The sequence below is a fragment of the Lissotriton helveticus genome, chromosome 9, assembly GCF_964261635.1.
Source record: "Lissotriton helveticus chromosome 9, aLisHel1.1, whole genome shotgun sequence".
Lineage (NCBI taxonomy): Eukaryota > Metazoa > Chordata > Amphibia > Caudata > Salamandridae > Lissotriton > Lissotriton helveticus.
The window spans coordinates 99,778,697-99,803,613 of NC_136070.1; the positions used below are offsets into that span (position 1 = coordinate 99,778,697).

General features: G+C 46.1%; 1 protein-coding gene across 1 annotated transcript; it reads left to right on the top strand.

The window, feature by feature from the left end:
• The first annotated feature begins 1,911 nt into the window (after positions 1-1,911).
• On the top strand, positions 1,912-24,667 carry LOC144780979 (serum amyloid P-component-like). Its single transcript, XM_078659572.1, has 3 exons — positions 1,912-2,027; positions 8,837-8,908; positions 23,265-24,667. The coding sequence occupies exons 1-3, from the start codon at positions 1,922-1,924 to the stop codon at positions 23,864-23,866; spliced, it is 780 nt and encodes a 259-aa protein (XP_078515698.1). The 5' UTR covers positions 1,912-1,921; the 3' UTR covers positions 23,867-24,667.
• The last annotated feature ends 250 nt before the right edge of the window (positions 24,668-24,917 follow it).

Genomic DNA, 24,917 nt, shown 5'->3' on the forward strand with positions numbered 1-24,917 from the left:
CTATACTCACTTAAAAAAGATATCGAAGGCTTCATAAACAACATTTTAGGAACTGAAATTGTGCTAACTCCGGGAACAATATTATTAGGAGTGAATGTGGAGGATGAACAATTACCAAGCGGGAGGGAATTTTTATTCATAGCATTATCAGTTATGAGACTATGTATAGCGTCTGCATGGATCGACTCTATTCCACCTACTTTTCATAATTGGTTGGCCAAATTAATAACAACATATAATGTGGAGAAAGAGATTTATGCACGGAAAGGGAAAAGGGGAAGGAAGTTGGGTAAGATAATATTGGGCCCCATTACACGATGGAAAGAGGGTGAAATAGAATAAAAACTAGATGCGAGTAAAATTCGGGTGATTTAGGATAACATATAAGGTATCAAATCCTATTATTGTAATATTGTGAGAGACATAAAAGGTAGATAGCTGATCAGGATTTAACTGTATATAAGTGAATTTAGGGAATATTATAGAATGGAAACTTCGCTTGACTAGATTTATGTTTTCAGAACCTGGACTGCTATTTCTGATTATTTTTCAGCTGGGTGCTGCTCTTTTTATTGTTGCTGCTCTTTTTGCTCTTTCTCTCATTGTGATCTATTTTGTTAGTAATATTGCCGTGCCCTGTATGTAACAGTAAAAACTTTCAATAAAAAGATAAAAAAAAAAAAAAAGACTTTAAAACACGGATCCTATATGGTTGTTGAGAAGTTGCTGTAGCAGGCTGTGCTGTTCATGTTGATACACTTGTTGATCGCGATGTATCACTTGAGCGTATCACCTCTAAAGAGATCGCCAATCACGTTTATTTTACACCAATGTTCACTGTGTCTTGAAATTGTTTTCCATAAACTTTTTTGAATAAATTTGATTTGCCTCTTTTTTTTGTTGCAGTTTTATATAGCGCAAACTTGACCCTAAGGTATTGGAGCACATTCATGGTTTTTTTGGTAGCCACCGGCAAATTAAGTGATTTGCCCAGAATCCCAGGACGTTGGGCCGATGCCCAAACTCGAGCCTGGTTTCCCAGCTCCAAAGTCGTCAGCTCTACCCGTTAGGCCACATCCTCTGCCCACCTTGCATCTAAAGTATTGTTACTAGGGACCAGCGTGTCTGGTTTGAACTTCCTTATAGGTCAGACATGCTGTCAGAACTTAGGTTGACAAAAGGCCAGCTTGAGTTGCCGCCACCCGCCCTGCCCTTGGCAAATAACTGGCCCAGTTGAAAAACTTGGTATAGATTGTCATCCGAGACACCACCTCCCACATGGAACTTCCCATCACACTGTCAAAGGATTTTTCAGCATCTGATGGTTTTATTGAAGAAGCCCGAGAGCTGACTTTGGCCAGCCTAGAACAGCAGCCACGAGTGCTGGAAAACTAGAACAACCATCAATCACTCTCCCTCTTGCTTTTGAACGACTATATCATTTAGAAATGATGAGCATAGTTATTACTATGCACCACATTAAAAAATATGTTTACAGGAATAGCAGTGCCACAGTATCATAATCAGAAAAAGAAAAGAAGAGAAAAGAAAAGAAAAGAAAAGAAAAGAAAAAAGAAAAGACAAGAAAAGAAAAGATAAGAATGAAGTGGGTTTTAGATATTGGTATGTTGCACCACTGTTTCGTCCCCAGAACCTATATTGTGTTGTTCTCTTTACTGCCAGCCGCGCTCTCCGAAACATGCATCTTTGGTGATGAGCCACATCCCAGGCCAGCCAAAGATATTCTAGGCTTCTGTGAAATGTTATTTTAGGTTGCCATTATAATAAACTAAGAACAAGACAAATTGCTCTGTTTACTTCGTTCTTCTTATCTACCAGAACCTCCCTAAAATGTTCCCCGTCCTTAATACCTGAATTGGACAGAGCATCAGTTCACCTCGAATACCCCTATGTACCTTCCATGCCACTCTCCCAGGGGGCTATAAAGCTGAACTCCCCGGTGTGCGGTGCACACTCTGACACTGACAGCTGCTACTGGAGAAAGAGCCTCGAGGCGCGTCTGAAATGTAAGTTTTCATATTACATGCATGCATGTGATATCATGAATTCCTTACTAGGAAAGTTACATTGAATTGTGGCCATTGGGCAAATTAATAAGCAACAGAGACCCAGTTCAATTGATTACACTTGTTCTATTTTGTACAATTAATTGCACTCCTCGACCAGTTCAGAAATAGAATGTTTACCGACTAACCAGTGCAAAAACAATATCTTGCACCAGTACAGGTTATTTGTGCGGCTCTGTTGAAAGTTAGGCTTCGGGCGCCTCCTACCGGACATTTGTGAAAATGTCTGTTTTTGTAGCCGCCTGAGGCCAAATATTTTCTGACAGCCTTTTAAGAAGTGGGCATCTTTGTTGACAGAGAGCAGGTAGGGAGGACAGGCGGCTGCGGGCTCAGGAGTGCATTAGAAAATACTTGTCACAACGGCGGAGGATGCACGAGCAACCTTTTAGCAGAAGAGGAATGCGGGTAAAAGGCAGGGAGAGAAAAACCAGGTCCAGATGCACGCTACCGTTGTGTCATAAATTGCTCATCCCAGTGTCGTGATATAACTAGTTATCACACACTGGTACCAATAGAAGCTCTCAAGCTATTTGTCAGACACCAGCAAATGTTTTGAAAACAAACAATTCAATACGCTTCCTGAAACTTCAAGCATTTATTTCGAGGGGCACTCTGAGATAAATGTTGATGTGTTTTGGGCATCAGTTTGTTAATTATTTATATTCAAGAACCTACAAAGCTTTTGAAAAATGATGTCAAACGTTATGTACTCATTTCATTAATTAGGTTGAGTTTAAAAAAAAAGACCATACAACGCTTTACAAATGCCCAGACTTGAACCAACAGCTATTAAACAACCCTTTCTTTTGTATCTACCAGGCTGATGGGTAATCATCCCATGTGGCTTTGTGCACATTGTCACAAATAGGTGTCACCAACTTTTAACAGCGTTTTCATTACACGCACCTGATGGCAAATAACACCACAAGCACTTATCGTTTCGAATGTGTGACCACAAAGTCGAACCATTGGCAAACTCTGCCCAGCCGGCATCAAAATAATAAGGCCCTGTTAGTTTGCACTTTCATGCATGCTGAGGTTAACTGTTGCACACGAAAACAATGGGGTATATTATCAACAACTAGCGATAATTTTTGTCTCTAACTTGTTTAGAGACAAAAATTATCGCCGCACATCGGCGATTTTTATCGCAGATAAACCTTGCTATTAGCAAGGTTTATCGCAAATGCGATAAAAAACGGCCGCAATGCATGAATATCGCTGAAAAGTCAGCGATATTCATGCATTACCGAGCAAATGCTCTTAGCCATGTTATCCACCTCCCATTGGATAACATGGCTAAGAACTGCTCAGGGCAGGTGTTAGCTTTTGGAGATATTCGCCCTTAGCGCAAATATCTCCAAAAGTTGGTAATAGGAGATAGCGATGTTAGCGACTGTTTCCAGTCGCTAACATCTTGGCACGCCCACTTTGCATATCATTAGTGATAAATATCACTGACATGCAAAGCGGGGCCCAAGATGGTCGCTATCTCCTATTAGCTGTCGCTAACTGGTGTTAGCGACAGCTTGGTAATAGGGAGATAATTTTATCTCCGCTTTCTTGGCTTTTAAAGCCAAAAAAGCGGAGATAAAACCCCTTGATAATATACCCCAATGTTACCACTTCTATTCTAACGCCTCTCTAATATCGTCTTAAAGGTCATCATGAAACAGATACAGCCTCTCTCTCTCTCTCTCTCTCTCTCTCTCTCTCTCTCTCTCTCTCTCTCTCTCTCTCTCTCTCACTCTCTCTCTCTCTCTCTCTCTCACTCTCTCTCTTTTTGATGTGCCTTTAACGTTATGTGCTTTATTTGAAAGAAATGATGAATTAAGGAGTGAAACCAAACCAGCACACCAGGTTAGGGTGTGCAGAGACTCTTTTAGCTGCACTGGGAGAAAAAGCCTGAGGTGTGCCACTGAACACTAAACCCATTTACTCTAAAACGGTCTACAGCATCCACCCCTCACTGGGGGTTCAGGGGCAGGAGAGAGTTAAGCAGCGGTTTGAGGTTGCTGCAGTGATGAGGGCTGATTCTGGACCCAGCTGGGGAGGGCACCTACAGAATCCTTCCCGAGTGGGGCATTGATGATCTGTTGTTTATTTTAAAGAAATAATGGCATCCCAATGTAAAATAAATTAGTGGTTACTGCTCCACATTTGGATAATTTAGACGGGCACCTTTATTAGTAAGGATGCGAAGTTTTAGAGCAATGCTCTATTGAAAATCGGAGACTTGCCCAACTTTGGGGCATATTTACAAGGGCATTACACCACTGAGGAGTCAAGTTGTAGGATGCTCCAGGGCTGCAATGCCCTGCTCCTTATTTACAAAGCAGCGTTAAGCCACTCTGCCTGGCTTAGCACCGCTTTGTAAATATGATACCCTTTCACGCAGATATCTTCGTAAAAGGGGCGTGGGTGTTGCTGTGGGCATTCCACCACAACACCCATTGCTTTTTGAGGCTTCCTCAGATTTACAAGGATATGTAAATCGGAGGCAGCACCAAATACTAACACCACTGAAAAGCAGGTGTTAGATAGCAGAAGGAGAAATACTTTAATTTCTCCTCGTTTTAGCTCTGTCTATGTGTGCTGCATTCTGCAGCACACATAGAAGCAGCACATCACCTTTAATGAATGTTTATGCAGTAAGGTGTCCCTTCATACACATAAACTCTCATCCCTGCAACACAAACACCCTTGCACCATGGCACAAGGGTGTCTCTGTTGGCGCTAGGCAGCTTTATTTAGTGTCAGCACAAGAGAAAACACAGGGATGTGCTGTATTTTTGTGAATATGTCATATCCCTGCATTTTTAAATGACGCAGCGCTGCACTGTGCACTGTGCACTGCGCCATTGCTTTGGAAATATGTCCCTTTATGTCACAATGGTCAAACCTGAGACATCAATGACCTAGAGTGGCAGTCAGATGACCTTGAGTGGCAGTCAGATGGGTCATTTTAAAAATACAGATTGGTGTCAGGTTTTGGCAGTTCTGCATGAGCATTAGTCATTTTGATTGGCAGACCGGTTCCAACATTCTAAAGGGCATAAACAAGGACAATACTTTTTTTGGGGCCCGAGCCAAAGGTTATTTTGCATAAAGTGGTTGAGGAGTACTGTTCTTATTTGTAATGCTTTGTACAACTTTCACTAATGCAGTGGAAACATCTGTGGTAGAAGCGGTGGTCTGCGACAGCATTTTATGATTCAATTTACAAAACATTTCATAAAATGCATACTTTTGCTAATGCACTAGAGAGACAAAGCTGATTAACTTGCTGAGTCAGTGCTTGATTGCAAAACTTTCAGATAGTCAGTAAAAAATATTTTGTTAAGAAAAATCTCAATGCCTTTCCAGTTTGCAAGAACTTATGTTCTATCAAGCAGAGCTGCCAAACCCTGACACCCAGGGGCAGATTTACTAGTTTTTCACCCAGTGCAGTGCAGCAGCCACAAATGCTGTGCTGCACTGCATGATAAGGAGAGAGACGGAGAGCGCTATAGTTACAGAAATACAGCACTCTCCTCCTCTCTCCCTAGCGCCGGCACAGAGCTATCCTGCTTTGTGGCACAGAGACACCTTTGCACTATAGTGCAAGGGTTTCTCAGTGAGTCTAGCATAGGTTTTGTACTGGAAGGGGCCCCTTCCAATTCAAAATACCATGCTTAGACTAACTTGAAACCTTTTCCCACTTTGCATGTGTCCTGTACATTGCAGTACACATGCCAAGTCGCAAAAGTAAGGAGAAATGAAAGCATTTCTCCTTCATAGCGTCTATTTGAAATGGGTGCTACTTTCTCACGCTAAACCCTGTCAACTTTTTAAATAAATAGGACTTAGAAACCTTGGGTGTCACAAACCTTGGGTGGTTGCATGGAAACACCCATGTACCACACATGGTATGCCGCCTTTGCGTTAATTAATGTAAAGCAGGGTTATGAGCTGCTTTGCGCTACTTTTGAGTGTTTTCCAACGTTAAATAAGTTTAGCACAGGAAAGTAAATTAGTAAAAAAAGATTTAGCATGTGATGCAAACACCACTTTAAATCTTAGTAAATAGACCACCAGTTAAAACAAATCATCTGACCGCCACTGAAGGTCTTTATCCGTATCTCCGTCAACTGAACTTCAATTCCAATTTGGTGTCTCAGGTTTGACCATCGTGGCACAAAGTTGGCAAGGCTCTGATATTCTAAAGAGGATTCCCCTAAAACTTCGTATCCTTTCTAATAGAGGTGCCCTTCTAAATTAGTCCAAATGTGCATCAGTAAGCACTAGTTAATTTAAAATTGGGATTCCATTATTTCCTTAAAATAAACAACAGAACATCAATGCCCCACTCGGGAAGGATTCTGTGGGTGCCAACAACCTGTCTTTCTAGTGTGCCCTCCCAAGCTGGGTCCAGGCTCAGCCCTCATCACCGCGGCAACCTCAACCCGCTGCTTAACTCTCTACCTACCCCTGAACTCGCAGTGAGGGGTGGATGCAGTAAACCGTAAATGGATTTCGTGTTCAGTGACACTGGTCAGGAGATTTCTCCCAGTGTGCTGCTGAAAAAGTCCCTCCTCGTCCACTGCCCTGATGTGCTGCCTTCACTGTCATTTTACTGAGGGAAAGAGTGCCTGAAGACCTCAGAGCTGGAAAAAGCAAATAACCAGAGCGGGGGTGGTGGTGGGGGGGATACTTATGTACTCCATCAGCGGTCCAGGGGTACCACAGCAGTAAGGGACAGCAGCGTTTCTTTTGGCTGCTCACCTAGAGGCAAAGCCACAGCTGTACTGAGGCACTTTTCGTTAACACTTGGTCCTGCATGCCAGTGCTTAATTTGTTTAAAACATAAGTGCCAGGGCTCTCATCATAAGGCCACTGTAGCTTGTACCACACATTGCCCCTGCCAGCGCTGCCAATGATATTGACAACGCAACTACTAACAATCACACTCCTACAAGTGTGACAGTTCAGACTATTTCAAGCCCCCCAAAGCTATAAGAATGGGTTGGGGAGCAGGAAATAGTAATTTTAAATATATATTGAATTCATAATTAACTGTTGTTGTGGTCATCTCTAAATTAGCCAGACAGTGCCACCTTGTGCCAGATGTCACAAGCGCTGGTGTTCAAAATTAAGTACCGGTGCCGAACACTGGAAACCACCAGCTCAAATTAAGCACTGCTGCATATGCCCCTAACTTCGTGGCTACTAGTGAAATGAACCTTCCACTTCTGTTTTGCTGCAATATCTTATTATTATTTTTTTTCAGTGTAGACGGGCATTGCTATTGCTCTTTTACTGAGATTTAGGCCAATAATTGCTGTTAATTACAGGACACCTCTTTATGAGGCTCAGGCTTTTAACTGTAAGGGCTGGCAAATATCAGCCCTTATTGCCTCAGCAGCGAATAAAAATGCCTAATTAGCATATGCAGTCAATGGCCCAACCAATGCTCATAGTATCAGCCTAATTAGTAATAAAAGTTGGGAATCCAAGGGACATATTTACAAGGGGATTGCGCCACAGGAACGTCACTTTTACTGAAGTTCCTGTGGTGCAATACCCTGCTCCATATTTACAAAGTGGAGTTAAGCCACTTTTTGTGGCTTAATGTGCTTTGTAAATATGATACCCTTTCATGCAGTTTTCTGCGTGAAAGGGGCTTGCAATGGCTGTTGCTGTGGGAGTTACACCGCAACACCCATTGCTTTTTGACACTGCCCCCTATTTACATGGATCTGTAAATCTGAGGCAGCACCATAAAACTAACGCCATGCAATAGCAGGCGTTAGAATGGTGCAACGAGGAGAAATACTTTTATTTCTCATGGTTTCTGCTTTTTCTATGTGTGCTGCTTTCTACAGCACACATAGAAAGAGCAAAACGGTATTAATGATTGTTTATGTGCAGGAAGGTGTCTCTTCCTGCACATAAACAATCATAAAATAATGTTGATTTGCTACTTCACATAGATGTAACAAATCACCAATATTGATTGTTTATGTGCACGACGGATGATCCTTCCTGCACATAAACAAACTTTCCCAACAGCACAGGCCCCCTTGCACTATGGCGTAATGGTGCCTGTGTTGGTGCTAGGTAGCAATTTTAGCGCCAGCGCTAGGGAAAACACAGGGGTTCACCGTATTGTTGTAAATACAGTGCATCCCTGCGTTTTGGATATGGCCGAGCGCAGCGCTGCAAATTTTGCCGCAGCACCGTACTATGCCATTTCCTTGTAATTATGCCCTTAATTTTCTTGCTTCACCACAAATGACTGCGAAATCAGTTTCATAAAAGCAAAAAAATGCAGGCCTGGGGAAGAAAACACAATTTTGCAACAGGATTAGGCTGTACAATGTATATTGGATCTGCAGCCTTCTAAAGCATCTTTCCCACCAAGTTTTCATTTCACAGAATGTTGAAAGGGAACGACCCACTGTAAAATCTACTTTCTCCCTCTCTTATTCTACCTAAACCTCTCCTCTGGCTTGCTCCATTCTCTCGTAATACCTTTTCAGTAAGCAGGTTTGTTTTTCTTTCCATGTCTTTGTATTTCTGTTGAAAAGTATTGTACACATCATCTGTGCACCCAATGCAGATAATGGGGCAAAGGAGATCAAATAAATACATTTTGCAAATAGCATTTCTTTAGAATATGTGAAAAAATCATTCTGTCAGCAGGTACCCCTACTGTAATGCACCCGAAGAAGGACCTTCAATCATTACTTATGTGCTCTGTGTTGTAGATACGAAAGGGACCATGGAGCTCAGCTTTCTCCTCATGGTCAGTATCCTGGGAGCTGCTACCCAGGCCTCAGGTACGTGGTATTAATGCTTGCCTTCAATGCATGATTCAATGCAACCACCTCTGCAACTGTTCCATGCGAGAGTGAGTGGCCAGAGGGTGATTTGGAGGGGAACATAAGACTATGTATCTTAGGTTATTTGAAACATGGCATAGCTAATTTACAAAAGCCCAAATACTGGAAAGGCATTTGGTCAAGTGGCCTAGGTCTGGCTTAGAGTGGTGGTGACAGAAAACAATCCAATTTCTTGTAACAGCACTAATTCGAAAGTAGACACCGGCAGTGAGGTTCCTTCACCATATTAACCCATGCTTTTCAGAATGTTCCACTGGTGAGCTCTTCGGGTGATTTAGCACTCCCCAAGAAATTGGAAGATTGTTCATTACTACCCAACTCCAAATAAGGCTCTTTGATCTACATCTTGTAATCTGGACATATGTGTTTTGATTTCATTATTTTCTAGTTATGATCCAGTTATGGGCCCAGTTTCTCAAAGGGTGAAATAAATTGGGCAATTGTCGGAAAGTTATCTTATCACCTCCAACTGTAAATATCTCAAACATATAACAGTACAACATGTCCTATTACTTTCGGTAATCTTCATTACTCCGGGTCCCGTAGTCCTCGACACCTTCATTTACATATTGAGATATTATTTATAAGCTATCTCTCTGACAGAAAAAAGAAGAAAGAAGGAATGCTGGACCTACCCTCCCCCTCCCGCCGGGAGTACATAAGGGTACAGGTCCCAGCATTCCCTCTGAAATACCAAGCCAAGGATGAAGGCCGGCAGTCCGGGAGGGAGGGAGGGAATCCATGAAGGTGTCAATGACTATGGGACCCGGAGTAATGAAGATTACTGAAAGTAATAGGACATTACCCCCAGGTCTCTACGTCTTCGACACCTTCATTTACATATTGAGACATACCAAAGCAACCACGGCATTCAACCCAAAAAAACACAACAAACCACCAGGACAGCAAGGAAACCCAGAAATTTATTGCGAAAAAACAGAAATCATGGGCGAACACAACCCAACAACCCCAAAGCAAAACCGCCCTCATCACCCAGCAAATTGAGAAGGCGGTAATGTCTGATGAAAGTATTGGAAGAAGCCCAAGTGGCCGTCCTACAAATCTCAGAGAGAGGGACACCCCGGACCTCAGCCCAAGAGGCCGCCACCCCCCTCGTAGAACGACCCTGAACACCCACCAAAGGAGGGGACCCAGAAAGAGAATAGGCCAAGGAAATGACCTGCTTCAGCCAGCGACCAATAGACACAGAGGAAGCCCTACGCCCACGGAAAGCAGCCCCAAAGGAGAAAAACAGGGAATCAGTCACACGAAAGGCCGCCGTGCGCTCAAGATAAACACGCAAAGCACGGCACACATCCAACAAGGACCAACAGGGACAATCCGAGGAATCCAGAATAGAGCCCAGCATAGGCAAGACCAACTCCTGGCACCTGTGAAACTGAGAAGCGACCTTAGGCACGAAGGACGAATCAAGGCGAAGCACCACCCCATCCTCCGAAAAGGACAAGAAAGGCTCACGCGCCATCAACGCCCCCAACTTGCCAAGGCGCTGAGCAGAGGTGATGGCCACCAAAAACACAACCTTCAAGGTAACAAATTTCAAATCCACCTCCGACAAAGGCTCAAAAGGAGGACCAATCAAGGCCCGAAGGACCAAGGGCAAATCCCACAGGGCAAAAGAAGGCCGGGAAAGAGAAAAACCACGGAGCAGACGAGAGACCAAGTCCTCACCATCAGAAAGGTTACCCCACGGGGAACGAAAAGCCCGAAAAGCCGCCCACTGAGCACGTAAGGTGGACACAGCCCAACCCTTCTCGAAACCTTCCAACAAAAACTAGAGCAAAGCCTGCAAAGAACAGTGCAAAGGGGAAAGGCCCAACGCCGAACACCAATGACTGAAGTTACCCCAATGCCGGTCATAGGACCTGAGGGTAGAAGGCCGACGGGAACCCTGAAGAGCCACCGCTAAATGCTCCGGGAATCCATGCCGTCGCCACCCCTGCCTCTCAACCTCCACACCGACAGCCGCAATCGGAGAAGAGACAGGGACGGGGAGGACCTCAGGGGAGACGGGGACAGGGGGAGAAACCAAGGGCCCACACAGCCAGAAGACGAACCGTCGGAAACCAGGACCTCCAAGGCCAAAAGGGCGGAACCACAATCACCTCCTGATCTTCCAGACACAGGCGGGACAGAAACCGGGGAATCAGCGCCAGAGGAGGAAAGGCATAGAGCAGGCGGGATGGCCAGGGAACCAACAGGGCATCCACCCCCCAACAACCCACCTGCCGAAACCGGGAGCAGAAGCGGGGAAGCTACGCATTCTGCCGGGAGGCAAAGAGGTCCAGAAAAGGACGCCCAAACCTCCCGCACACAAGCCGAAACGCAACCCAGGTGAGAGACAACTCCAGAGGCTCCGGAAAGCAGCGACTCAGGACATCCGCCGCACAGTTGTCCACACTCCTGAGATGAATCGCAGTCAGAGACAGCAGATGACTCTCCGCCCAACAGAACAAGGGAACCATCACTGCGTTCAAAGAGGCCGAACGAACCCCCCCTTGATGATTGAGACAGGCCACCGACACCATATAGTCCGACCTCACCAAGACGTTCCTGCCGAGCAACTCCTCCCGAAACCCCATCACAGCACGGGACACAGCAGTCAACTCCCGCCAGTTGGAAGACCGGCGGCTCTCCAGCAGGGACCAATGACCCTGAAGGGACCGAGACCCCAAGGTCGCCCCCCACCCCAAGGCACTGGCATCCGTCGTCAAGACCAGCGAAGGAGAAGGCTGTAAAGGGAGCCCCCGAGACAGATGGACCCGCTCCGACCACCAAAGCAAAGCAGGGAGGATCGCCGGAGACACGGGCAGAAGAAACTCCCAATTGCGGGACAACGGATCCCAGAGTGACAGAAGGTACCCCCACAAGGGGCTCAGGTGAAAACGAGCCCATGCCACCGTAAAGACAGACGCCGCCATCAGACCCATAAGACGCAACCAGATGCGCACCGGAAAGGAACCCCCTTCCCGGAAACGCCGAGCAAGGGACACCAGGGTCATAACCCGAGGGTCGGGCAGGAACACACGGTTGAGATCCGTGCGAAACCGAGCCCCAATAAACAAAAGGTCCTGGGAATGAGTCAGCTGGCACTTGGGCAAGTTGATCAGAAACCCGTGCCGACGTAACTCCGAACGCATCAATTCCCTGGCTTCCAACAACAGGACCTGAGAGGGAGCATGGATTAACCAATCGTCGAGATAGGGATACACCATCACCCCCTGAAGATGGAGCCAGGCGACCAAGGGAGCCACAACCTTCGTAAAGACCCGCGGGGCAGAACGAAGACCGAAGGGCAAAACCCGAAACTGATAGTGACACCCCTGAACACAAAACCTCAGGAAGCGACGGGACCGAGGATGCACTGGGACATGGTAATATGCGTCCTGAAGATCCAGGGTACCCATGAAGTGACCCGGAAGCACCAAAGGAATCACCCTCTGCAAGGACTCCATGCGAAAGGGTACCCGCAACACCCAACGGTTCATCACCTTTAAATCCAGAACCAGGCGGAAGCCCCCCATATTCTTGGGCACCAGAAAGATCAGGGAATAGAAGCCCGACCCCACCTCCGAAGGAGGAACCTTCTGAACTGCACCCTTCAGAATAAGATCCACCACCCCTTGAGACAGGTGGGCCCTCCTGGAATGGCAAGCAGGCCAGGGAGTCGGGCGGAGGCCGGAATCTGGAGGGGGAACAGAAAACTCCACCACGTAACCCTCCCAAAGAACATCCAACACCCATCCGTCTGAACAGGACTGAACCCAGGCATCCAGGAAGAAGTGCAGTCGCCCTCCTACCGACAACCCAGGAACCACAGCCAAAGAGTCAGGAGCAAACCTCCCCTGGCCCTTCCCAAACTGCTTACGATAGGAAGGACGAAAGAAAGACTTAGCCTTAGAAGGGACAGAAGCAGCAGCAGCAGCAGAACCCTTAAAAGAAGAAGAGTGTTTCTTCTCTTTAAACAGCTTATGCAATTTGGTCTCCAACTCCCCCCCAAACAGCATAGAACCCTGGAAGGGCAAACGCAAGGCACAAGCTTTCTGCGCAGAGTCAGTCTTCCAGTCCTTAAGCACAAGACTTCGACGAGCCGCCACACAAGCCACACCGGAAAGTGCAGCAGCATGCACCACATCAAAAGACACATCAGACAGATGCTCCACCTGACGTTCAATGTGCTCAAGAAGACCGGAACAGTCCGTGGCATCATCCATCGACTGATAGAGAGACTTAATGTCAGACAGCAGAGACTGCGACACATAAGTCCCATAAACACAGGCCCTCAAGGCAAAATGGGAGCCAGAGTAAACCTTCCTGAGAGCAACGTCCGCCTTTTTATCCACAGGATCTTTTAGCACAGCGTCCTCCGACAATTAAGTGCGACCCATCAAACTAGCCACAAAAGAGTCAATGGGGATCGAATCCGGGAGCTCCGTAGCCATATCCTGCAGGGGGTAAAGGCGGGCCATAAAACGCGGAACCAAAATGCGATCTGGATCAGCCCACTCTCTCTTCAGGACATCCATAATAAAGGGATGCACCGGGACATCAACTGCGGTAGAACTCTGGAACTGGCGCAGCAAAGAACCCCCAGAAGTACTGGGAGCAGCGTCATCCTCGAAACCCATGTTCTCCTTCACGTGTTTCAAGACGCCAGGCAGAGCGTCCTTGTCAATGTACTTCCCCTTCAGCTCCGAGTCCCCAGCCCAAGCAGACTCATCACCAGAAGAAGCAGAGGAATCCTGAGCCGCAGCCGGCCCTTTGCGGCGGGCCCCACCATCACCCATCTCAGAAATAGTCTCCCTGATCAAGCACTTCAAGCGCGCATCCCCACCCCCACCACAGCGTCTGGATCGGGCAGGAGACGGAGAGCGTGAGTCACTGGAAGAAGAGAAAGAGGATCTCTCCCTGTGATACCTCTTCCTCGAACTCTTCCCCATCCTGAAAACAGCAAACGAAGCAGTACACAGCAAAATCTCCTCTGAAATACTCAAAAAATAGCACAAACCGCTATGCGGTACTCACCCACTGCCCCTGGTTTTAAACACCAACAAAACGCCTTGACAGAAGCGCCTGACTCTGTCCAAAACAGAAGTCAGGCAGCGCCAAAACCGGAAGGCGTCACCGCATCCAGCCAATCCGGAGACGCGAAGGAGGCCGCGCCCCCTAGTAAGCCCAGCAGACCAGGAGGGGCGGCCATCGGGCAGACGCAGAGCCCACGCGGTCAAACTTCCACGCGTGGCTTGGAGGAGCGTCCAGAGCAGCCCGCGCCTCTCCCCCCAAGCCCGGCGAGGGAGGGAGAGGCATTCCAGCAACCGAGGACACGAAGCCCCAGCAGTAAGTCCAGCACAGGAGCGTCCAAGCTCCTCGCGCTGCATCACATCCTGTCAGAATGACAGAAAAAAGAAACAGAGGGAATGCTGGGACCTGTACCCTTATGTACTCCCGGCGGGAGGGGGAGGGTAGGTCCAGCATTCCTTCTTTCTTCTTTTTTCTGTCAGAGAGATAGGGAAGACATGGCTCGGCAGTTCGGGCTGGACTGTTCCCATGAGGCACAGGGTCAGACTGATTTGCATATAGCCATGTCTGAACTGGGGTGGCAGAGTGGGCTAAAGAACGGTGATGGATTAAACCCAGATCTTTTGACTGGGTGTGAGTGTTTGATTGATTCAGATGCTCCATCCATCACCACCCCCTTTTGTACCGATCATACTCCTCAGACGCCTATGACCTTATCTGCAAAGTTCCACAAGGTTCCTCCCTTTACCCGACCCTCTTCAACGCATACATGATCACTCGAACCAGCACCATCCGCTCTCACAACATCAACATCCTCTCCTACATTGATGACAGGCAACTCATTCGCTCCCTCACTGACAATGCATACAGTACCCAGATCAAGGTCAATGCCTGCCTGACTGAATTGGCCCACTGGATGAAAACTAACTTTCTAAAGCTGAACACCAACAAGACCAAAATTGTGATCTATCGAAAGAGCACAGCACCTTGCAACTCCACCTGGTGGACAACAGAGCTAGGACCAACACCCACCCCTACCAGCCACGCCAAGAACCTCGAGATCATCATCAATAGCAAACTCAACATGACAGCCCAAGTCAATGCCATTGCCGCCTCCATACCCCTGAAGATGCTGAGTAGGATTTTCAAATGGCTCCCAATTAGTACCTGGAAAATCATCTGGCACGCTATGGTGACAGGAACAGCCTCTATGCCAGGATCAACAAAAAACTCACCAGAAGGCTGCAGACCATTCAGAACTCAGCTGCCAGAATTATTGTTAATCTCCCAGGCCGCACTTACATCACACCACACCTGGAGGAGCTCCACTTGCTCCCAATTCACAAACAAATACAATTCAAACCCCCCCCCCACACTTTCAAGCTGGCCCAGGGATGTATGATGATACCACGCATACCATCACAACGCAGTATTTTAAATCGTGGTTTTGACAACGCAAGTTGTTACATCGACTTGCGTTGGAGGGCGCTGGACTTAGGAATAGTGTGAATTACTATTCCATCTCCAGTCTACGTACAGTAGGGAAGGTGTTGGAATAGTAATTCACACTAATCCTTAGTCTAGAGCGTCCTCCAGTGCAAGTCGACGTATTGACTTGCGTGTTAAGACCACGATGTAACCATTACGCGTTGTAATGGTTAAGTGGTAAAGTATGTTTCCCCTGGCCTAGCATACCTGAACAATTCCATCTGCTTTCACAAACCTTCCAGACATCTCCCCTCGTTCGGACTCCTACTTGCACAACTCCCATGCATACGGAAAACCAGATCAGGCGATCAAGGCTTCTCCCACATTGCTTCTGAAGTGTGGAAAGACCTCTAGCTACACATAAGGGGCTCCTCTATTCTTCTTGAATTTCGAAAGAAGCTGAAGACCTCGCTTTCACGTAGTCCCACGAGCCTTCTGGGTGATAGTGTACTCTACAAATCTGCATAACATAAAAATGGGAGGCATATGTTAATAAGGTCTGCAGCACTTTGTCAAAGAGCATAGAGCAAAACCCTAATGTTATATGGGAAGACACGCACCAGGCAATCAGGAGGAAGTGCAAATAAATAATGTATAAAACAAATGTGAGTCACAAATATTAGTTAGATATGGGGGACCGCCTGGGGGGAATGGGTAGACCATGTAGGATCAACGTTTTTTTTAAAAAGTGGGGAAAAGGGCAGAATGGATGTGTATGGTTGACTTCTCCTGATGAAACCACCTATGCTTTTTCCTCACCCCCAATGCACAATGCTCACTGAATCTATGACAATATCATTGCAAACAAATGAACACTAGGCAGAATACATGGCTATTACCACACACCCAAGAGGCTCACTTTCACAGGCCTTTGTTCGACCAAATCTGACCTCTTGTTAACAAAAGGGAATGCATCTGGATACCAGCCCCGTTTATTCAGAGTATTGCTCACTGTGTCTTGATCAGAGTGCATTTTTCCCTTACATATCTCTGACTCTCACACAAACAACCCTCCAACAACATTACACCCATTTCCACAATTCTTAAGTATGTGACTCCAGCCTGGAAACAGCTTCTCAAATACTGACAAGCCACCATCAATCTTAGCTGGATTCCACACACTGTGCCTGCACTGGAGCACACCCCTGACCTTCACATGCATTACATACACATAGCCCAACTCCTAATCCCACATTTATGTGCTACTCGCCTCAACACCACTCCCTCAGTGCTGTGCTAATCCTGACTTTCCAGCAGCTCCCCACAGCATCACAGTCACATGCATCTGTTGCACTGCTTGCAATACATGCAGCACAGGGTCAAGACTGATTTGCATATGGCCATGTCTGAACTGGGGTGGCTTGGTGAGCAAAATAACGATGGATTAAACCCAGATCTGTGACTGGGGGTGAGTGTTTTGCCAATGTGCAACATTCCATCCATCATCTTGAGTGTTTTGCTGTTCATCCTATGTGGGAAGGGTATGCCCAGACGTGGGTCCCGTGCTCACTAAGCCACTGGAGTCAAGCTATCCTGGCTGAAGACAGCTGATAGCCACAAACCAGTCCTAGGATGCTTGATTCTGGTCCAGGGAAGATATGGCTTGGCAGTTCGGGCTGGACTGTTCCCATGGGGCACAGGGTCAAGACTGATTTGCATATGGCTAGGTTCAAACTGGAATGGCATGGTGAGCAAAGAAACAATGGATTTAGGCCCAGATCTCTGTACTGGGGTGAATGTATCACATTGTTCTGCATTCTGTCCATCACCTGTTGTTTTTGCATTTGTCACCCCAAGTGGGACGGGTATGCTCAGGCATGAGACCCGTCATCTCCATGCCACTGGAATCAAGCTATCCAGGCTGATGAGGGCGGAAAGCCCAAAACCGGTCCTTGGATGCTTGTTTCTAGTCCAGGGAGGACCTGGCTTGGCAGTTCGGGTTGACTGTTCTAATGGGGCACAGGGTCAAGACTGCTTTGCATATGGCTGGGTTCAAAATGGAATGGCATGGGGAGCAAAAAAACGATGGATGTAGGCCCAGATCTCTGTACTGGGGTGAATGTATGACATTGTTCTGCATTCTGTCCATCACTTGTTGTTTTTGTATTTGCCACCCCGAGTGAGACGGGTATGCTCAGACGTGAGTCCTGTGCTTTCCATGCCACTGGAATCAAGCTATCCAGGCTGATGAGGGCTGAAAGCCCGAAACCGGTCCTTGGATGCTTGTTTCCAGTCCAGGGAGGACCTGACTTGGCAGTTCAGGCTGGACTGTTCCCTTGGGGCACAGGGTCAAGACTGATTTGCATATGGCTGGGTTCAAACTGGAATGGCATGCTGAGCAAAAAAAACGATGGATTTAGACCCAGATCTCTGTACTGGGGTGAATGTATGACAATGTTCTGCATTCTGTCCATCACCAATTGAAGCATCTTTGCAGAAGTCAATCAAAGAACACACTCTGTAGTACATATATGGCATGTGAACCAACCTTCTCCTCTTCCACCCATGGATGCCACTGGATGACTCTGAGTGGAATACAACTTCAAGGCCACATTAGACGAGATGATAAGCTATTTATAAATGACAATGAGTGTGTCTCCCTTTTCTGAATCCTACTATAGATTCTGAATTTTTGTTTGCAGTATTTCTAATGACTTGTGGCTGAAAGGCAACATGGGGGTGCTATATCCTATATAAAATACATTTCTCTTACTTAACTGTTGTATTTCCCTCTTCCCACTTTCACTTTTGTATCTTCCATTGCCCTCATGCTCCCCCCTCCTCCCACCATCCAGAATTCTACTTTGATGGCTAAAGTGCCCCCTCATCTCACTCTAACAATTTTTAATCTTCCTGATTTTGTGACTCCCCCCACACTTATAGTTTAATGTTTCTTCTGCTCTCTCCTTCTCTACTTCCATTCACCCATCTGCTTCAGTGCTGGCCCTTCCCCTCATGCTCTACCTCCCTTCCACTGTTCGCCTTTTTATTTCCATTCATCCTGCATGCCCACTCTCCTTTTTCATTTATTTGTTCTTCCCATGAATCTTCTCCCACATACCCCATCTTTAATCTCCTCCTGCTTCCCTGGCACATATTTGCTCACCCCATCATGACTTTCTCCTTCCACCTTCAACTTGTACACTCTTTGCAATCCTTTTGCTTTATCTTGGCATTTTGTAGCAACCGAATGGTGACAAATAACAAAACACCCTACTCACTCATTCAGTTAAACCCAACCCACCATTTGAATGATTCGGCACAGTATGTTGGAGTTCAACGGCCACAGTTTTATTTACAAAAATTGACATGCTTCTCTTGTATGTGGACAAAATGATGATAATTCATATATTTCAAATATGGTCAAACATTCATGCGAAACCTTTGTTTTTATTGTTCAATAGTTCTCAAATGATCGTTTATAAGTCTTAAATGCCTCAGACCTGGTGGGGTACACCATCAACTGTTTCGACACTTAGCTTGCTTTTGACTCTCTGTGAGAAGGTAGTTCTATCCATCTAATCCGCCCGAATCTTTCGCTTTTGATCACCTGGTTTTTGGCCTTTTACTGCGGGAGAACCAAATAGCCTGTGACTCAGACACGGGAAACTCATGGTAAAATGGACTGTACGTGTTTACCGCCAGTGTCTGCCTTTTATGCAAGGGCTGCTGCAAAGCAGCAAGGGTAAGAGGTACTTGGCTAGTTACATGTGAACACGTATGCACACTCGTGCGCATACATATGTGGGCTGCTTGTGGGAGACCCTTCGTGCTCAGCCCAAGAACTGTGCACATGTAGCCGAGTGCAGAAGGGACTCTGCAGGGTTGGGTTTCGACCTGTGATAGGCCTTATAATGTTGGTGTAAACAGTTAAGGAAAGTCAGTGTGCTTTACTTTCTGGTCTGAAGTGACCCTCCATTATACACTATAGGGAAGACTGTCTTAGAGTGCTGCTCCACTTCACCCCGAGTCTAAAGACACCAGGGTCAAACCAATGTATAGTGTAACCTGTCTGAAAAGAACTATTCTGTAAAGTACGAAGTCATACCTCTACGTCTTATGGGTCATTCAGTAATGTCATGTTCCTCTGGCTCAACTCAGGATCAGAGCCCAGGCCTTTTGTCACCCTACTGGCTGGATTAATTACCTTTCCCTATAGTGTTGTAATTATAAATATGATTCCCTTCAGAGGCTATATTTGAATTGTGTTATTCATACTAAACGGTATGGTGAATACACATATCATTCATACATTTTACTTGCACCTGTTTTAATGAAATAATGACCACTCATGATAAAAGTTTGCATGCTTTATTGCAAGTATTAAATGCTCTCACCCAAATTTATACTCAAGTATTGCAGCTGCATACAAGTGAATGTTTTTGACATGTGATTTGTTGGTCTAAATCTCTTTTAGGAGGAACAAGAATGATTATGCGTCCAAACGTATTTCTATCAGCTTGCAAATTGCTCCATATTATTGAGTAGTGTTTGTAATAAATGTAGTTTTTCCTTTTTCAAACGAAAAAGCACAGGCTGGACAATCATTCATTCATTTAGAATGTTATTACAATCTCAGAGATTCAAAAAAGTACATCACAGCACAGGTTCCATTAAAAAAAGAATAAAACCATAAAATAGAATCATTAAAAGGAGGGTTATGAGTGCACAAAATACAGCAATTCGTTACCCAATACGTACAGAATCATGCATAAAAGAGCAAAAATCAGAATGTTTGCTTCCTCCGCCTGATCCACAAAGCATACAAAAAACGAGAGATACCGAAGACTATCAATCTACGGGTATCCGTAAACAGCAGTCTCAGGATTTCAAGATAATGACCCAAACCAAGAGCTCTACATAATGGTATTATCCTTTTTTTTCAATAGCGCATAATAGGGACATAAAAAAAGTAAATGAACAATAGATTCTCTAGAGGTTTTACACGCAGGACATAAATCAGCTATAGGTGGGTACATACACCATTTTGAGCAGAAAAGATTAGCTGGAAGGGTCTTATATCTAAACTGCTAAAAAGCTTGCTGGCCAATGGAGGGGTAATTTCATCTATTGCCATTTCAAAACATGGGGGAATCATTCATCAAGTGTTATTATTGTGTATCCGTGTATGGTAATTACTAGCCCACACCACCTCCCTTGAGTAGGTCTTGCTCTGCTCCGCAACGCTACCCTATGAGTCAAGCGCTACAATGGGGTTTTGGTTCTCGTTGGAGGACAAATGTAGACCCATCACTTGTGGAGGCCATACAATTAGTGACTCATTTTCTAACACTCTCTATTTAGCTGGCCTCCTGCCAAGAGTGGGTGGCAAGTATCATCTGTATCTTTTGGCATGTTTCCTTCCTTTCTGCTCTATACCTGGCCATGTTGTTTTGCGTCACAAGGCTTGCTGTGGTGAAGGCTCCCCCCTCTGGTCATCCGTACGGCATGGGAGTGGTTAACATGCGTATGACTGCTTGGTTACTGCCACCCAACTGAAGGTGTTCCACCTCTTTGTGACTCCCCCTTGTCTGAAATTTTTCTATTGCTTCTACAGCAAGCAGTCTTAAATGTGTTTAGGTAACAGACACAGCTCTGTTAGGGGAAGCTTCAAGACAGGAGCTGGCTAAGGTTTTCTTAGTTGTTTAAAGTAATATGAAGGTCAGAATTGAAATAAAGAGAAGCCTATAGAAAGACATTGTACTTACTGGGAACAGTCAGTCAGGGCCAGTTCAAATCTCCCTCTTATAGGAGGCATGGCAATTGCAGAGCGCCCCATCCCATATAGTCAGCTAGGGTTCGCTGTATACCTGTAAATATTTGACGAGAACAACCCTATATGCCCATGGGAAAGGGGGACAAAGTATAACAAACAAATAGTCATGTGGGACTAATTCTGATAAGTAGACCTCACCTGAACTTAAGAAGAATCCAAAAACAAATCAAAAATGCAGTTCTATACAGTGGTGGCTGGTAAGTTTTGGAGGGAGGGGGCGGACAGGACACAAACTCACATGCACACAAAACACTCCCAGCCATGCATTCACACGTGCGCACACACACACACACACACACACACACACACACACACAAACACATCCATTCACAACACTCTTTACCAATCATTCATAAATGCACGCACAAAACATTAATTTAGCAGTAAACACACACTTAACTGCAGCCAGCTCTGCCTCAGAGGTTCCAGGAGGCTTGGGACTCCCAGCCCAGCAAAGTTCAGCTCAGGCAGCCAGGAGCCTGCTCCTGGCTGCCAAACCCAAAAATGAACAGTGTCTGTCAGCCTGACCTTTGACCAGCGTGACACACGCTGTTCCTGAGGGGAAAAGGGTGGAGCGGTGTGGCCCCTCAGCCCCAATGGGCTGACCATGGCTGGCCTGGTTCTATTCCAATTGAATTGTGCAAAAGAAAACAAATCTAGATTTCTGTCACAATTGTATTTCAACAACCCGTGTGCAGTACAATATAGGACACAGTGATAAAAGTTTAAAAAATGTGGACGAAGAAGTCTTCATACATTGATATTTACAACGTATAGCATTCAAGGCACTATAATGAAAACATCGAGTGCCAGCTTTAGCATGGGTGGCGCCCGGTGCGAAAATGTTGTTTGCCCCCTCATATGATCTCCTCGGATTCCCTCACTACCACCCAGCAAAAGTGCCCCTCATCTGTCCATAGCGCCTTTCTCAAATACATTCGGTTTGTTTTAAAGCGCTGGTAAAAGCTGGCTTTACTAATCCACTCAGCTATCCACATAAAATACAGATCTGTTCTTTGCAGCAGGCATATTCACCCTCTGCACTACTTTATGGTGAGTCAAAGCTGTCACTAGCTAAAACTCTGCTCTCTCACCAGCAGGCACATTAATCACAAGAGTTATTGTGCCATGTTTATTTCTGCCTGAAAGCTGGATGCACAAGGAACTCTGCAGCAGGTGCCTTAAAATTGTTGTTATTGCTGAACACAGCGCCCCCCTGAGGTCAGTGTCCCCACCACGTCCCCAAGGTTGATCAGCACCCAGTGCGGCCGCCCCGGTCACTCCCCCCCCCCCCCCTAATGCCGTCCCTGGGAACACCATCTTTTCATGCATTTAGGTTTCCCCTCTGGCCCACTGGTTGGTGTGATAGGAACTGATGATGCCCACTTTTTAGGACAAACAAGATTCATCTGAGTATCTGCTGTGAGTTGTACTGATGAAGCGATATCTCCTCAAAGGATGGCACCTTTCTGTGAGTCCTTGCTGGCCCAATGCAGCACTGGACAACCTATGTCCCCCAAACTAGTATCCAGGCCCCCACCCAGTAGGTCATTCAGGATGAAACAAAGCAACATTTTGGTAGATTGGGGAAACTGACCACAATGCACACGTTTTCATGATAATACCCTCAGGGCTTCTGGGAAATAGAATTCAAATCATGCAGCAGGGGTGATTTATTGGTCCATTGTGACGGTTTTGACCTTGAATTGTTGTCCTGACTTGTCCTTTCAAATGGTAAGGGCCAATGGAGGCATTCTATTTTTGAGCTTTTCCCAGCACTGTCTCCACTTGGCAGCTTAGTGCTGACATGTGTCAGCACCCTTGTTGGTGGCCCTGCCCTTGTAGGGGTAGAGTACATTATGTAATTTGGATTGCTTTGCACCCATACAATATGGCGCCCAGGCTCTTGGTGTGTTATCTCGTCCAAGGGCTGGGCATTTTGCCTTTGTTAATGTAAATACATTCACACCTCTTTTCCTTTCTCCTCAGACTTGAGTGGCTCGTTATTCCTCTTCCCAAGTGAATCGGACTACGTGACTCTGGAGCCAAAATTGACCACTCCCTTGAACAGCTTCACCATCTGCCTCCGCGCATTCACGGAGCTCACGCACCACCACGGACTCCTTTCTGTGAACAGCTCGACCCAGGGCACCATCATCCAGCTCTCTGTGAATCACGGCGACTCCCCATATTCTGTCTCTGTGGGGGACCACGAGCTGCACTTCAAAGCCTTGGGCCATGCACCAGTGAGGAAGCACATCTGTGCTACCTGGGACTCTGACACAGGGGTGACCCAAGTGTTTCTCAATGCAGACAAATTAGCTAGGAAAGTTTTGAAACATGGCTACACCATTGAAGGGCAACTCCAAATCACACTTGGGCAGAAGATGGATCATCTCACAGGTTCATTTAACATTAGGCAGTCCTTTATTGGTGAAATTGGTGATGTGCACATGTGGGATTCTGTTCTGTCTCCTGCAGGTATATATCAGGCCCACACTAGTAACCCATATATGACAGGCAATGTTGTCAACTGGCGGCACCTGCATTATGAAACAAAGGGACGTGTCCTAGTGTTACCAGTACAGTAGAAAGTCTGGGAGAACCGTAGATCTCACAACACGAAGCGGGAATCGAACGCAGAGTACCTTGCATCAAACTAACATGCGTACAGGCATACTACATGGGATTCAGGATTTGTAAAGCATGGCTAATCTCCCCTGAGGGTATCCAGGCACTGAGGACACTTCTGCAGGGGGAGGGGGGGGTGGAGGGGGATGGTGGCTCAGTTGAAACAGCCAGGTCTTGAGTCCATTCCTGACTACCAGCAGAGAAGAAGATGTCCGGAGGTGAAGTGGGAGGTCGTTCCAGGACTTATGGCGTAAACCATAACAAATACCACGCCTGTACCCCAATCTCACTTTAGACTTGAATTTACATGTTTAAATCACGCCTGGTTTGCCTGGAGGCAAACTTTCAGTTTTGATCCCCGCTGAGATTTTTCAAATGTCAGACCTTAAGATGTATGGGTGCGGGCTTGAACTGGGGGGAAGATTTACAAGCCACCCATACGTCACTTTTCCCATGTTAAAAATGACACAAAAGTGGTGCAAGAGGCTTGTAAATAAGCCACTGGGTTTTCAAGACTAGGGTGTAATCATCACCAGGACGCACTTCCTGTCTCCTCCCTGCCTCTGCTTGTAATTGAAATAATGACACCTGCTTGCTTGTGTTACCACATGTAAAAGGAAATATATTCTGCCACTGTCGTCTCTCCAGCTTGGCTGTCAGGTAATGCATCAAACAATGCTGTATACCAGAAACTCATTGTATGGTCACCTGAATATGTGTGATTCTGCAGTAGAGGCTAATAAAGAGAGCACAGTTTATAACGTAGTTGTCCTTTCTATGATGCCTGGGAATAGAGGGCCAGATGTACGATGCTTGTATTTTGAGACTTAAGGCTTTTCTCACTTTGAATGCGTGCTGCACACTTTAGCTAACATGCAAAAATTGAACCATTTCTCCTTGCTATGCCTACCTCGTTGAGTCATACAATTTTGGCCCAAATTCTTCTCTACCAATATTTGTAGATAGGGATTTGTGTCAAAATCTATGGTGGTTGCATGGGAACGCCTATGC